Source organism: Hippocampus comes, unplaced genomic scaffold (assembly GCF_001891065.2).
Source record: "Hippocampus comes isolate QL1 unplaced genomic scaffold, H_comes_QL1_v1.1 scaffold463, whole genome shotgun sequence".
Taxonomy (NCBI): domain Eukaryota; kingdom Metazoa; phylum Chordata; class Actinopteri; order Syngnathiformes; family Syngnathidae; genus Hippocampus; species Hippocampus comes.
The window spans coordinates 235,894-250,088 of record NW_017806181.1 but is presented as its reverse complement, the minus strand read 5'-3'; the positions used below and the strand labels follow the sequence as shown (position 1 = coordinate 250,088).

Here is a 14,195-nt window from a genome sequence, read left to right as displayed (position 1 = left end):
TGGCCTGGAGTGATCCAATGCAGCAGTGTCTCCCAAAATCATGCAGGTCCAGTCGGGAATTCAGTTAGGATGCATCCATTTATTGAACAGTTGGTTGTTTGGATTGTTGAGCAGAAATGAACTTCGAAGATACCAGAAATGTTCTTGTAGTTTGTCTCTGAGTGCCAAGTCCTTTGAGTCACAAAAGGTGTTGAAAATCACGCAACTTCACGCATAACAGAAAAGACTTTTTGGCACCGAAAACACAACCATCCAAATCGGTCTGCTTTCATGGACGGCATATTTACCGGTGACGGGCTGAAATTTCGAGGATTTGGGCAATTTTACATGAAACGGGGTCGGTATGGATTAACCGATGATCAAAATAGTTGATTCAGTTGATATTCGATTGGTCGTTGACGTATGCTTGCACCTCGAGTCGTGCTAAATATGCACGGGCGTGATGGGGGCACGTGACTTTATTGTTCGCACGTGCAAGCAGCCTTCAGGCACCAGGCGGGCATCCAGTCGTCCAACATTTGCGTGGCTTTCCTTCGATTGCCTTCTGCAGTCACGACGACGTGCAAGGTTGACTCTGCGGCTCCCGGCGCGGTCAGCAAAGTCCACCTTTGACTTCCGCCAGGTGGCGGTCCAGTCGCTGGCCCGCCGCTCGGAGGTGGTCCCGCTGGCGCGTAAGGACCGCCCCCACCTCCTGCAGCTGATGCTTTACGTCCGCGTGACGCCGACATTGCTGGAAGGTACGCTCCGCCTCCCCCGTCTCGCCAGCTGACGACGCAACGTGCAACGTCAATCACATTGGCCGCGCCTCCTGTCTTTTAAGACCCTGTGTGCGTTTTTTTTTTTTTTTTTTAATTTAATTTAAATTTATTTATTTCCTTGGGACAGTGCACATTTAGCAACACAAGAATAAACAGTGTAAATGCGCCGGACTTAGCATGAATACTAGTGTCGTTCAATCGCAGCTCTGTTACGGATACGTTAGTCCGCGTTTGAATGTAATTACTGGGGCAAAGTCGGACAAATTGTGGAGGAATTGCATTCAACTGTTTTGCACTTCAGTTTCGAGGATTTATATATCTGGGTTTTTTTCGGGGGGCCGGTGTGTGTGGCTAAAACAGCACCCGGTGACGCACTCGCCTTCGCTCTGCGGAAGCGTATTGCTGCCACACCGCAGAACTAAAGTTCAATCACAAGTCACAAAGTGACAGTTTCGGGTTACATGTGAAAAGTTCCACGTCAGGAGCTGGTAACACCGACCTCTAAACTGTGAGATGAGAACTTGATCGCAACCAGACTCTTCCGAATTTCAATTGAAGCTCTCTGCACTCCAGAAAAGTCAAGTACAACAGATCACACCAGGCAGTGAATAAAGCGTGCCATGTCGCGGCGAGGACTCACGGTGTTGGGGTTGTTGCAGGATGGCGAAGACCGGGTCGTCGGGCTCGGCGCCGCCGACGTCCTCCAAGATGCGGTCCACGCTGGGCGGAGAGGGTCTGCTGGGCAGGACCGCGCGCTTCTTGCTTTTCAAGCTCACGTTCATGACCGAGTTGACCACGACGAGGAGGATGACGACCGGTCCGCCTGGGCACGACACAAGGCCGTCAGTTGGGAATGTTGCTGCTCTGCAATCAACGAGTTCGGTGTTGGTGAGGATGACATCCGCGAAGGCTCGGCGGCTCGCTTCATACCCAACACGTCACATTTGATCCTCGCAATGCACGCCTCAAGTTATGCACCCCAATGACGGGCAATCTCAAAACGAGCGTGCGTGCGCGTTAGCATGTCTGCTGGCTACCTGGAATTGCAGTACCCCCGTCTCGTCACTGTTTATTTACGAGCTTCCTTACGTCGCAGTCACTTGTCCACTTGAACGTTCCCTTGGAAATCAACGCAAGTCCACTTTTGAAGCCAAAAGATGAGCGATTTCGACCATCTGAGACGTCGCCGAACTTCTTCTGTTAATATTTGACCGTCGCGCTTAGTTTAGCGCCACCTGTCGCCTTGGACGATTGAATCCGCGATTGCTCAGGTTAGGAAACGTTTGTTTATTTATCTGTCTATCTATCTATTTATTTATTCATTTCAAAATGTTTTTGAAAATAATTTCCTCGTGAGTAGACATTGCCTTGGCATGAGCGAGAATGCCAAAGCGGCTACTTTGGCCGAGAGTCGCTCTGTGTGACGTCACAAGGACGCGCCGGTAAACTGTGACTTGCTACGCATTGCCGAGCGGAAAGAAGGAGCGGGGACAGCAAAGTCAACATTTCTCTCGTGTGAAGCTTTCCCACATTTGGTGAGGCAGAAAATGCTCTACTTTGATTTTTTTTTTAGCTCGGCTGGCGTCGTTTTGACCTCGACGATGCGTCAATATCCAAATACGCTCAAATAGCCTGTTAGCTGCTAGTTTTGCGCGTGGCCTTGCGTGCGCGTGTACATCGGGATTAGAATTAATATTAGAATAATGTTTTCCTCTGTTTTCATTTGACGTGAGCCTGCCAATATTTGGCGAATGTCACAACGGCCCTTGTTGCTTTCCTGTAGGTTTTAATAATATGCGACAAAGTACGTTGCTGTGTTGCGTTTTATCGATATATGTGTGTAAAATTACAAAGATGGATTGAGTTGCATGAGACCAACGATTATATCCTGTGGAAAATACGAATAAAGCCATGAATATGTTCATGATGTGTCAATGCAGTAATTTCTGGCCCACTATACCAAGAGACGCAGAAAATGTGTGCCCGAATCAATTCTTTTTCATCGTAGGAGCGTGAGCTTGACGAGGATGGCACCGGAATCACCAACACAGAAATAATACCTATAATTATATTGATGTGACAAGTTATTTTAGCCATCTTTGATGCTTTTCATGGGCATTTATCAGCCTTAAAGTCGAAAAATGTCGTCCTACATTTGTTCTGCGCATATTTACTTGACGGGGAAATGAACTAGGACAGGTGTTCGTCATTCGACGTGATCTAAGCGTAGCACAGTGAAGAACAACAGCGCAGTGATCTCTTAATGTCCCCCTTCAGGCTTACAACACAGATATGAATTACAGGGAGAACATTTGACTCTTTTCCGATACTTTTGTATGTCCTTTTGTACATGTAAAAAAAAAAATGGCAAAACTGCATTTGCTGAAAAATTCCTCTTGAGATTTAGGCCATTCATATCTACTGCATACGATTCAAACGAGGGGTGCATCTCTGATGGAAGTCGATTGGATCTGTGCGTGGGCTGCGATATGATTCAGGGATGTTGGATGTTAGAACGTAACGTGTGGATTCGGTTCAATCAGAGGGGGGTTTCCGATTCAGATCTGTTATCATGACAGCCCTGCAGGTCTTAGATATGGCCAATGTGCGTGTGTGTGTGTGTGTGTTTGCTACGCCAGCTGTGAGTGCTTGCGCGGCGTCCGCCTGTGCCGCCATGACGGACAACAAGCGCCTGGCCTTCTCCATCATCCGCTTCCTCCACGAGCAGCTGCAGTCGGGCGATCTGTCGTCCGGGGCACAGGAGAGCCTGGAAGGTGAGCCGCCGCCGCCGTCTTTGGCGAGCCCCGCTCGGCTTCTTCTCACGCGCGTCCCTCCGCAGTGGCCGTCCAATGTCTGGAGACGGCCTTTGAAGTGTCTGCGGACGACCAGAGCCTCGCCGTCCCGCTCACGTTACCCGAGATCTTCGCCTCCGCCGCTCGCCAGACCTCGGTGAGAGCCGCCCGCCGCCCGCGTCGTCACAAGCGCCCGCCTTTTCGTTTGACTCGTCGGGTCGGTCATTTTCATCGGGTTGTTTGCTGAAGATGCGTCCTCTGGAGCCTTCGCTACTCCGGCAGGCTGACTAGTTTGACCGGAAAGTAATAAGCTGGTACGGGTTCGCCGCGTTGATGCGTCATCGTTTGCGTGACGTTTCAGACCGCCCACGAGGACGATGCAAAAAGAAATGTGAAAATAGAAAACTACCTTCGCGGTCCTCCGTGCAGAATTTGGCCCGATTCGCGAAAAGAGAATATTGAACGGCTCATGGAAGAAGGCGCAAGTCAAGCTTCTCAAATGAAGTCCCGCTTGAAGATCCCAAAGCGTCGACGCTTGTATTTGTTGACGTGACGAGAGTAAGAACGGTGCCACTGCGAAAGTCTGAGGCGACTGTTGAAGAAGCCGCCGGTTTTTGTGGTCTGTGGCCGTCGCAGGGGAACAACAACAACAGCGTCGACGTCGGCGAGGAGCGGCGCACCGAGGCCGAGAGACTCAAGACGGACGGTACGGTAACGCGGCCGCCCGCGCGACGTCCGCTCGGTTGTTGACGGGCTCTCCCGCGCAGGTAACGATCAGATGAAGGTGGAGAACTACGCCGCCGCCGTGGAGTTTTATTCCAAAGCCATCTCCCTCAACACGCAGAACGCCGTCTACTACTGCAACAGGTCAGCGCGCCGCCATCACGTGTGGCCGACTCGTTCGTCGGGCTAGCCGTGGCCGCGAGTGTCGGGTTTGTGTGGCGAGTGCATATTGTCTTCAGAGCGTGTCATGTGACGTGCGCGCAGGGCGGCGGCGCTGAGCAAGCTGGGTAATTACGCGGGGGCGGTGCAGGACTGCGAGCGGGCCATCGCCATCGACCCAAACTACAGCAAAGCTTACGGCAGGATGGGGTGAGAACCGTCGGCGCGACGCAGCCCTCCGTCCTGTCCTTCGGCCACTGCCGCCCTCCAGCGTCGCGCGTCAACTTCTGCCATGAAGTCAGCTCGGGAATTTTCGCCTCTCGACTTATCTCCCCATTAAAAAAAAAAGGTCATCAGTTAAATGGCAGCGCGCCCCCTACAATTCCATTCCGAAGGCCGAAAATGTTCTTGCCGGCAAGTGTGGCCCATTGATGGGAACGGCTAGGTGGGAAATGGCAGAAGATTGCAGTGTGAGTGCGCGCGTGCGTCCGTGCAGGTTGGCGTTGGCGAGCCTCAACAGGCATGCGGAGGCGGTGACCTTCTACAAGAAGGCTTTAGAACTGGACCCGGACAACGACACCTACAAGTCCAACATGAAGATCGCCGAGGACAAGATGGACGCCACCAGTCCTGTAAACGTCACACTCTGCGTCTTGGACTGCGCGCAGGTGCGAGTTTGCTCGTCCACGTGTTCCATGTGTGTGTGTGTGTTCTTGTCAGATGGCGGCAACGGGCGGCGTGGACCTGGCCGGACTGCTCAGTAACCCGGGTTTCATGAACATGGTGAGACCGCCGCCGCCGCAGCATCGTCGAGCCGTGCTCGCGTTCTAGTTGGTATTCAGTTAGCACATTGAGACGCGTTCAACCGGGACAGACCAGCGATCGTTCAGTTCAACAAAGCCAAGAGCGATCGTCGATCTGATCGGAAGACGCGGCGTTCCATCTCGGCGTCGAGTCGCTCACTGTTCCGATTTGTGAACCATAATGTGAAACTTGACGTTTGTTGCAGGCGTCGTCGCTGATGACGAACCCTCAGGTCCAGCAAATGTAAGTGTGTGCGCGTGCGTACACGTCTTCGCTGTTTGTGTGTGTGTGTGTGTGTGTGTGTGTGTGTGTGTTAAGCCTCGGCTGGATGTCGTCAGGATGTCGGGAATGATGTCGGGAGCGTACGGAGCCGGCGGAGCCGGGGGAGGCGGAGCCCCGGGACCCGCGCCGGCCGGAGATTTATCGGGACTCATCCAGGCGTACGTAGGCTCCGACGCGCTCCTCTCCTCTTACTTCGCACCTTTTTTGGGAGGAAAAGTCAAGTCAAGGAAGCTAAGCAGCGTGTGATGTTTTGGTGTCTTTTAGAGGTCAGCAGTTCGCTCAGCAGATGCAGCAGCAAAATCCGGAACTCATCGAGCAGCTCAGGAGTCAAATCCGCAATCGCGCGCCGAGCGCCGGAAACGAGGAGCAGCCGTGACGCCGGCGCCGCGCCCGGTAACTGCCAACGGTGTGGCATCAAATGTGGCGCTTGGAGACAGAGGGGGGTGGGGGGGGTCCACATCCGTGCCGCCAGGCCCGTCGAGGGCGCCCTTGAGTCACCCACCTTGGCATCAGTCCACTTTGGCAATTTGACTGGGTCTGCATTGGGGCAGATGGGAAGAGACCGCCCAATAAATGGAGTCACGTAATCATCATGACCGCCCAAAGAAAGACGTGGGCTCTCTTGGTTATTTGTATTTATTTAGTATTAGCATCATCAGAAGGGGGCAGGCTGGGCTGTGTGTTTAAAAAGAAAAGGGGGGAGCTAATTTGGGCCCAAAATAAGTATGAGACCAGCTTAAAAAAAGCCATTCAGTTTGAAAAAAGCTCGCCCCAAGCTCTCGCTCTTCATCAAAGCTTTGGCGGGATCGGTGACTCCAGTGAAAAGTCAAAAGAAAGTCGTGTCGACTGAAATTGGGGGCTGCCACGTGTAGGAATCACTGAATTCAAGAGAAATAAACCACACGATGAACTAAAACCAAACATTGCAATGAAGTCTTGAGCTATGGAAGCCTGAATGGTTGGGGTTTTTGGGGGGGGGGGGTAATTTTCATGTCCAGTCCATAAATTGTGTTGCTTGCGTTTGTGAGGACGCAACGGATGAGTGGCCTTTGCATATCCACTCGATGGTTGAAAGCATCTTGCGCTTTTGACACCGAGCAAATGGCCAACCCTAACATGGCTGACGGCGGGCAAGTCATCTGGCGGCCGCCGCTCCCCCCGCCTCTGCTTCTCATGCTTATGATGATGATGATGATGACGAAGGCGCGTGCGCTGTTTTCCAGGCAGGCCACGTTCCGAGCGGGGCAGTCGGCGTTGACTTTTTCTTTGACTTTGGGACGATTGTTGCGGCTGGAATCGAGTCGAATCGGTCGGCGCGCGAAGAGACCACGCGCGCTCGCGCCGGCCGCGCCTCCTCGGGAAGCCCCTCCCACCCCCTCACCTCCCGGAGTTTCGACGCGGGCGCCCTCTCAAAACTCGGTCGCGCGGGCGTGCCGAGGCCGGTCATTGAGGCTGAACAATTAAAAGATTTGACGTCCCCGCTGTCGCCTCGGCTTCAATTGCGGACGCGTCGCCATCGACGGTGAGAAAGGTTCATACTTTGGACTCGGTCCGCTGACTCGGCATGTACGTCAAAAGAAGACAAGAATTTCAGAAGCGATCCATCTCGTCGCCAATCAAAACCAATTGACAGTGCAATAAAAGAATGATGACGAGTTTGATCCGTTGTCAGAAAGTCGGGGCAAAAGCAGGCGTATCTCTGAAAAGAAAAAAAAAACCCCCGCACCCACATACACCAAGACTGCTTTCCTGTTTGGAAGCTGAAACGGCGAGGATTTGGAGAGTTTCGATTCAACAAGGTCTCTGTGGTTGTCGTCGCCGCACCGCGACCGATAGCCAAAGTCGACTGAAAATGACATCACAGCGACAAACCGGTCGCAAAATGGCCGCCCCTGAGTTGGAACCGGACGGCTGCATTTCGCCGCTTCGTTCCTGCCGCGCGCACGCCTCGTTCATCCCATCGGCCAGCCGAGAACGGTCGGGAGAGGCTCCGGCCTTGAGGAGAGGACGGGAGCCAGGGACCGAGCCTGCCCGTCGGGCCGCGAAGGAAAGGTGGAGGCCAGTTCCCGTCAAAGCCCCGCTCTCCGCGCCCGTGCCGCTTTCCTCCGCATTCGCGGCAGGTGAAGGGACCGCCGCGAGTGGTCCCCCGGTGTCCTTTTTAGCGCCCATGGTTGTTGGTCCGGGTGGGCCCTGCGATTGGCTGCCAAGCGCGTTGAGGGCTGGGAAGAGGCTCCGGCACGCCCGCCACTGGGGTGCAAATAGCACACAACCAAAAGGCTCCGCAGCCGCGTGGTGTGGCGTTCAAAACAGAACCGGGCTCCTCCGGATGCAGAGGGGCAGCAGCTCTAATCTTGGCCCCAAATTCATCTCGTTCTCTTCTTCATCGCCTTTCTGAGCGACTCCCCGAGTTTTTTGTTTGTTTGTTTATTTCCTGGCCCACCACGTGGCTGCCTTGCAGCATCCCGCTTGGCCTCTGGGCTCCCACCGACCAAAAAGGACTCCTTCAGCATGCGGACACCCCTCGCCGCCAGTGTCCGCCAAAAGGTTTGGCGTCGCCGCCACCGTACTCTGGAGCTCCAGTCGACCGCCTCAAGAGCGGAAGGGTCCAACCTGGCCCTCTCAAATGTCGCCGTTTCGTCTCTGCGGTTCAAGGAAAATCAAAAGGATGGAGCGTACTAACTACCACGCGGAGCCCGAAAGCCTCGCTGCTGCGCGGCGGGCCCGAGCGAGTGACTTTTGTTGCTCTTTGACGGCTGCCCTCGAAGACGCTCGGAATTCCGGGTTGACCCCTGAACCCGACTGGCCCGGGGGTCCGCAGAGGAAGAAGAGCGCGGGCGCGATACCTGACGCTAAGCCTCTTAGTCGCCACTAAGTCTGCGGCGCTTTAATCCCGCCGCTCCCGCAGAAGAAGCAGCCGCCGCCGCCGCCCCGGGCTCGCCGATTTTCCCGCGACCGTCATGGACGAGCTCCTGCTGGCCGGAGGCGGCGAGGAGGACGCTCGCTCGGAACGTTCGTTCTCCACGGCCGGAGACGGAGGAGGGCCGGCGGACCGCCTCAAGTCCCGCCTGCGCGCCGCCGTGAGCCGCGACATGTGGCTGGCGCTGCGGAAATTCGCCAAGAGGAACGGCCTCCTCACCTTGTCCGTGGCGGCCGTGCTGAGCGGCTGCACGCTGGGCTTCATGCTGAGGGGCACGCAGCTCTCCCCGCAGGTACCGCCCGACACCCCGACTGTTGACCATCGGGGCAGGTGCGCATCGGTCGGGTAAAAAAGAAAAAGAAAACAAAAAGTCCGCTTTGGTTTTGCAACGCAGGCCAAGCTCTACTTCTCCTTCCCCGGCGAACTGCTCATGAGGATGCTGAAGATGCTCATCCTGCCGCTCATCACCTCCAGGTAGGCTCGGCCCGGCGTCCGAGGTTCTGATGGCTAACAACCGACGTCGCAAAGTAACGCCGAAGAAGAAAAAGGCGCAAACGATGGAGGGAAATTGTCCTTCCTCTTGCGGGAATGTCAGACGTGAGCTTTCGAGGTTGACTCTCAAGGGATTTATTTGTGCCGACGCGAGAAGGGAAGTCAAACAGCCCTTGAAGACTCGGATTTATGATGTGATATCGAACGGCAGGTTTTTGTTTTTTTGACCCGCACTCCACCAATCCGCCGTGTCTTGCAAACTGCAACGGAGCATTTTCAAAGAAAATAGAAAGGAATCAAAACAAACCTGAACTGAAAGTAACTGACTAGACGAAGCAAAGGGAAATGAAACCTGTTCATTGGGTGGGTTTATTTTGCTGTGCGTGTGTGTGCCCCCCCCCGCCCCCAACAGCCTGATGTCGGGCCTGTCATCGATGGAGTCTCGCGCGTGCTGCCGCATGGGCGTGCTGACGGTGACGTACTACCTGTGGACCACCTTCATGGCGGTGGTGGTGGGCATCGTGCTGGTGGTCATCATCAAGCCGGGCGTGGGCACCGACATGGAGAGCAACCGGCTGGGGGGCGGGCCCGTCATGACCTCGGCCGACGCCCTCCTCGACCTCATCAGGTAGGTCAGCTGGCCCAAACACTTGGGACGCGCTGACGCGCGCTCTCCTCGGCAAACGCAAAGACGCCGCAGACACGCCGGCATCCGTTCCTGCGCACCCTCGCACCGATGCAAGATACGAGCTCGCACGCACACTCACGTGAATCCGATTAGCCGCGAGGCCAACGGCCTTATTTTTAGTCATCTCGCGCGGCCGAGCGCCAGCTTAGCCTTTGGCGGCGCTGATCTCCGGTGCTGCGGCCCCGCCCCCTTTCCGCCCCTTTGACCGCCGTCCGCCTCGTCCGCAGGAACATGGTGCCCTCCAATCTGATCGAGGCCACCTTCCAGCAGGTGAGCGAGCGCCGCCTCGGCCCGCCCGGCCCCGCCCCGCGCCGCCCTCACCCCTCCCGTTTTGCGCGCTCAGTACAAGACGGACCTGGTGCCCATCCTGAAGGTGGCCGCCCGGACGGCGACGCCCAACTTTGTGTACGTGGTGCCCGGCGACGCCGAGGGCAAAGGCCGGACGGTTCTGCTGGAGCTGACGCCGCCGCCCGAGGTGACGTACAAGACGAGCCCGGGGAGCAGCCAGCAGATGAACGTGCTGGGCATCGTCATCTTCTCGGCCACCATGGGTGAGTCGCGTCTCCGCGACGCGTACCTTTCCGGGACCGCCGTACGTCTCCAAAACCGCCGGCGTGTCTCAAAGGTCTCAAAGGCCCCGTCCGCGGCCCCTTCTCGATCGATCCCGGTCATGTGAGCTCTTCGCCCATTTCTTCTTGGCGCTAACGTGAAGCTATCAGACCTCATTTCAGCAATATGACCGAGTTGCTAACTTGGAGTTCGGTATCTGAGCTTTCAAGAAGAGGTCCCACAGATGATTGCATTTTATACGGACGGCAGATTTTGCTTTTGTTTTTCCTCGCCCTCCTCGGGTGATGATCCGGGCGCGTCGTGAGCATTTGTTCAATGTGGACACGCGAAGGCCTTCCGCCATCTATCTCCAACTTCTTTTCTGTGCCTGCGCACGCACTCTCGCAGGACTGTTGCTGGGCAGGATGGGCGAGCGCGGCGCGCCGTTGGTCAACGTGTGTCAGTGCATCAACGAGTGCGTCATGAAGATCATCAACGCCGCCGTGTGGTGAGCGTTTGCGGACCGGGCTCGGAGAAGACGCCGAGAGCGGCGGCGAGACGGCGGCTGACGGCCGCGGGCGTGTTTTCAGGTACTTCCCGTTCGGGATCGTCTTCCTGGTGGCCGGCAAGATCCTGGACATGCAGGACCCGAGCACTCTGGGCCGCAAGTTGGGCTGGTACGGCGTCACCGTCCTGGCCGGCCTCTTTGTGCACGGCCTGGTGCTGCTGCCCCTCTTCTACTTCCTGCTGACCAGGAAGAACCCCTTCACCTTCATCCGCGGGCTGCTGCAGGCCTTGGTCATCGCCCTGGCCACCTCGTCCAGGTCAGTGGGCAAAAGGCGCGCGCGGGGCCGTTTGGGCCGTCGTTCCCGACGGATGACCCCGCCCATCAATAGGCCAAAGGGGAAGGCAAGCCGAGTGTCCGCGCGGCTCCCCGCGGGTTGAATCCGGGCAACTGGGGGGTCGCCGAGGCGGTGTCCGCGGGCAGTCGCTGGCCCCTTGCAAAAATAGCTCACCTGCGATGGGACATTTTGTGGGAGCGACACCCTTGCGCCGCACCTCCGTATCGGCATTTGCTGTCATTGACGCGATCGGCTCTTGAATCCACGGCGGTGAACTTGGCTGAGCGGGCCGGCCCGTCCTGGCTCTCCACGTCAGCAAAGAAGCCCGACAAGGATCCCGATCATCGGAGGAGGGAGAGCCGGGACCAAAGGTCGCGCCTCTCCCGCCCCATCCAAAAGGGGCAGGAGAGCCGGGACCGCCCGCCTAAGTCAGCCAATTTCACCGCGCTCACCCGTGGCCAAGGGGCGGCCGTCGGCGTCGGAGAGGCTGACTGAGCCCCGCTCCAAGGGACGAAGAGAGCGTTGAAACCTGCGGGTCCTCCTCCTGAGGCGCCGCTCGCAGGGCGGCTCTCGGGACCGGATTCGACCCCGGTCTCGGGCCACAAACAAAGGTCGCGCCTGTCGCCGGTCTGTGTTTTTGCGACTCCCGCCCGCCGCATATGCCGCACCAAAGCGTCCGCAGTCGCGCGCGTGTGACGCCGTGGCGTGTGTCCAGCTCGGCCACGCTGCCCATCACCATGAAGTGTCTCCTGGAGAAGTGCCACGTGGACCGGCAGATCGCCCGCTTCGTGCTGCCCGTGGGCGCCACCATCAACATGGACGGCACGGCGCTCTACGAGGCCGTGGCCGCCATCTTCATCGCGCAGGTCAACGACTACGAGCTGGACTTTGGACAGCTGGTCACCATCAGGTAACGGCCGCCGCCGCCACCGCCGGCGAAAGCCGCTCGACCCCACTTGACGCGCGTGCGCCCCCGCCAGCATCACCGCCACGGCCGCCAGCATCGGCGCGGCCGGCATCCCTCAGGCCGGCCTGGTCACCATGGTGATCGTGCTCACCTCCGTGGGCCTGCCCCCCGATGACATCACGCTCATCGTGGCCATCGATTGGATCCTGTAGGTTGGAGGCGGCGCGCTCCTTTGTGTCTCTTGGTGTGGGCTCGTGTGCCGTGTCAGTCCGTGCGGCTGTTTGGGTGTGCGTGCGTGCGTGTCTTCCTCGTCGTGCTTGTACGCTTGCGTGTGTGAGACGAATGTGCTGCTCATTTGACGCGGGCACGTGCGTGCGCACAGGGACCGATTTCGCACCATGATCAACGTGCTGGGCGACGCCTTGGCGGCGGGCATCATCGCGCACCTGTGTCGCAAGGACTTCCCCCTCAGTGGCGAGGGAAAGGTACGCACACGCGCACGCCAACGCCGTCGGCACACGCGTGAGGTGAGGAAATGGACACCGGCTTTCCGCGAAACGTTTCTGCCAAACGCCGTACATTTGACGAAGGGGAAGAGAGTCGAGCGACCGCGCGTGTGGAGGAATAGTCGTTACCGTTGTTGTGCGTGTTGCATGTTCTCCCCGCGCCTGCGTGGCTTTTGGGCGGGTGCTCGGCTTTCCTCCCGAAAGGTGCTCGGAGGGGATGGAGCCTTTTCCCTCTCTCTGGAATGAGCTCCCACCGAACATCGGGCAAGCCCCCTCGCTGGCCGTCTTTCAAAGCCGCCTCAAAGCTCACTTGTCTTCTTCGGCATTTGACTCAGACTTGATCTTAGTTTGACTGTTTGGTGCTTTGTGACTGATTTCTTGCTTTATTGTTGTCTATACGTTAGTTGCTCCATGTGCAGCACTTTGCATGCAGCGATGGCTGCATGCAAAGTGCTGCAGAAATCCACTTGAGTTGAGTTGAGTTGAGAAATTCAAGTGGAAGAAGCAAGAAGAAGCTTTCGCCCTTTTTTGGTGTGTGGTTTGGGGCATTTTTGTTCATTTCAGCGTGGAAAGACGTCTGATCGGTCAGGAAATTTGGCAGCACACCCTCGTGATGCAAATCTCCTTGTTTTTGTTTTTGTTTTTTTTTCATCCCGCAGAGCGTCCCGTCATACGGCACGCACGGGCGCTGCGGCGGCGAGCACGCGGACGTGCCCATGACGCACGTGCACACGCACAAGGACGGCGACGAGAGGCACGCGCACACCGTCTACTACAACATCTGCCAAGTGTGAGCGCCAAGCAGGCCGCCAGCCGTCACCGCGGCGACGAGGACGCTCGCGCAATTTTCCACGTGACCTCCGAGGGACCCAAGTGGTTCTCATGCGCTCGCGTATGACCGGAGTAGCAAGTGGCGGCAGAAGCCGCGAGGCAGCCATTTTACGTTGCCACGCTTCCTGAGCACTTTCCTAGTGGGGGGGGGGCGGAATCCGGAGAGGGTCTCAAAGAAGCACGGCGACCGGTTGCCTGGACCACTCAAGAGACCGGATTGTCTCAGTGTCGCGAATTTTGCTTCACGTTTTGCAGGCAGTTTTGTCCCAAGAAGCTTTGCTTTCCTTCCATTGCGGATGCTTCTGCCGACATGATGCGCAGCAATCTTTGAGCGGCACGCAGACGTTTGGCTTCCGAGGGATCACTGAAAACGTGCATGTCGCCCTTGCGCCGGAGTCCTTGTTGCAACCGCGTGCCAGACGGACACGGACAGAACGGAAGGTGAAGACGGCTCGAGTTTCTCGTTAGGCGGTTTTCGTGAGTGGCAACGCAAAATGGCCGCCGGTGGCTTCACCCCCGCCCCGACGGCGAGTCAGCGCTATCATTCGTCTCCTCAGATGGAGAAACGGCATGCTGGCATGCGTCTCTCTGGCTTCCTTTCAAGCGCTCCACGCTTGACTTCCTCTTTCCTGTTTCACACTCACAACGGCGACAAAGCGGCTCACGTGGCAACACTCACTTGGATTCGTCGCGCGTGCCACAAAGTGTGCCTTCGATGTCGATGTCTGCCAAGGTTTCAATAATGATGACTTTTTTTCTACTTTTTTAACAAAAAAAAATCTCTTCTCATGGTTCTGATCATGATATGTGAAATGAAAAGATTTTGCAACACCGTCTTGGATCACTTGCGAAAGTTTTTCTTGATTTGGACTTTTTCTGAGCAGCGGTTCCGCTGTCAATCAATCGATTACGGGATGGGGTAACACATTTAGCCTTTTGGAGGCG

At 56.6% G+C, this 14,195-nt stretch overlaps 3 protein-coding genes across 8 annotated transcripts; 2 read left to right on the top strand and 1 right to left on the bottom strand.

The window, feature by feature from the left end:
• Positions 1 to 59: 59 nt before the first annotated feature.
• cunh19orf25 (chromosome unknown C19orf25 homolog) lies at positions 60 to 2,165 on the bottom strand. 4 transcript variants are annotated; one of them, XM_019855799.1, is made up of 3 exons: positions 2,126 to 2,165; positions 1,399 to 1,581; positions 60 to 765 (listed from the first exon to the last, which is right to left on the bottom strand). In XM_019855799.1, the coding sequence occupies exons 2-3, from the start codon at positions 1,538 to 1,540 to the stop codon at positions 593 to 595; spliced, it is 315 nt and encodes a 104-aa protein (XP_019711358.1). In that variant the 5' UTR covers positions 1,541 to 1,581; positions 2,126 to 2,165; the 3' UTR covers positions 60 to 592. The 4 variants fall into 4 exon arrangements, with proteins under 4 accessions (XP_019711358.1, XP_019711355.1, XP_019711357.1 ...); XM_019855796.1 differs by lacking the exon at positions 2,126 to 2,165 and adding an exon at positions 1,796 to 1,950; XM_019855798.1 differs by lacking the exon at positions 2,126 to 2,165 and adding an exon at positions 1,836 to 1,950.
• A 1-nt stretch (position 2,166) lies between these two features.
• Positions 2,167 to 6,001, top strand: sgta (small glutamine rich tetratricopeptide repeat co-chaperone alpha). 2 transcript variants are annotated; one of them, XM_019855795.1, is made up of 12 exons: positions 2,167 to 2,293; positions 2,699 to 2,730; positions 3,392 to 3,532; positions 3,598 to 3,707; positions 4,178 to 4,256; positions 4,318 to 4,417; positions 4,538 to 4,642; positions 4,929 to 5,064; positions 5,153 to 5,215; positions 5,442 to 5,479; positions 5,575 to 5,676; positions 5,783 to 6,001. In XM_019855795.1, the coding sequence occupies exons 3-12, from the start codon at positions 3,433 to 3,435 to the stop codon at positions 5,892 to 5,894; spliced, it is 945 nt and encodes a 314-aa protein (XP_019711354.1). In that variant the 5' UTR covers positions 2,167 to 2,293; positions 2,699 to 2,730; positions 3,392 to 3,432; the 3' UTR covers positions 5,895 to 6,001. The 2 variants fall into 2 exon arrangements, with proteins under 2 accessions (XP_019711354.1, XP_019711353.1); XM_019855794.1 differs by lacking the exon at positions 2,699 to 2,730 and having other exon boundaries at positions 2,168 to 2,293; positions 3,398 to 3,532.
• A 1,751-nt stretch (positions 6,002 to 7,752) lies between these two features.
• On the top strand, positions 7,753 to 14,087 carry slc1a8a (solute carrier family 1 member 8a). 2 transcript variants are annotated; one of them, XM_019855873.1, is made up of 12 exons: positions 7,753 to 8,727; positions 8,830 to 8,909; positions 9,340 to 9,555; positions 9,843 to 9,885; positions 9,959 to 10,166; positions 10,573 to 10,672; positions 10,755 to 10,988; positions 11,722 to 11,916; positions 11,987 to 12,121; positions 12,296 to 12,398; positions 13,079 to 13,329; positions 13,647 to 14,087. In XM_019855873.1, the coding sequence occupies exons 1-11, from the start codon at positions 8,476 to 8,478 to the stop codon at positions 13,211 to 13,213; spliced, it is 1,701 nt and encodes a 566-aa protein (XP_019711432.1). In that variant the 5' UTR covers positions 7,753 to 8,475; the 3' UTR covers positions 13,214 to 13,329; positions 13,647 to 14,087. The 2 variants fall into 2 exon arrangements, with proteins under 2 accessions (XP_019711432.1, XP_019711433.1); XM_019855874.1 differs by lacking the exons at positions 13,079 to 13,329; positions 13,647 to 14,087 and having other exon boundaries at positions 11,987 to 12,157; positions 12,296 to 12,353.
• The last annotated feature ends 108 nt before the right edge of the window (positions 14,088 to 14,195 follow it).

Coding starts and splice junctions, on each gene's coding strand:
- sgta (XM_019855795.1), top strand. CDS start 3,433: ATGACGGACAACAAGCGCCTGGCCTTCTCCATCATCCGCTTCCTCCAC. Junction 4,643..4,928: donor AAAGCTTACGGCAGGATGGG/GTGAGAACCGTC, acceptor GCGTCCGTGCAG/GTTGGCGTTGGCGAGCCTCA. Junction 5,065..5,152: donor AGATGGACGCCACCAGTCCT/GTAAACGTCACA, acceptor TGTTCTTGTCAG/ATGGCGGCAACGGGCGGCGT.
- cunh19orf25 (XM_019855799.1), bottom strand. CDS start 1,540: ATGAACGTGAGCTTGAAAAGCAAGAAGCGCGCGGTCCTGCCCAGCAGA. Junction 766..1,398: donor CCTGCAACAACCCCAACACC/GTGAGTCCTCGC, acceptor TTGCGTCGTCAG/CTGGCGAGACGGGGGAGGCG.
- slc1a8a (XM_019855873.1), top strand. CDS start 8,476: ATGGACGAGCTCCTGCTGGCCGGAGGCGGCGAGGAGGACGCTCGCTCG. Junction 8,910..9,339: donor CTGCCGCTCATCACCTCCAG/GTAGGCTCGGCC, acceptor CGCCCCCAACAG/CCTGATGTCGGGCCTGTCAT. Junction 10,167..10,572: donor CATCTTCTCGGCCACCATGG/GTGAGTCGCGTC, acceptor GCACTCTCGCAG/GACTGTTGCTGGGCAGGATG.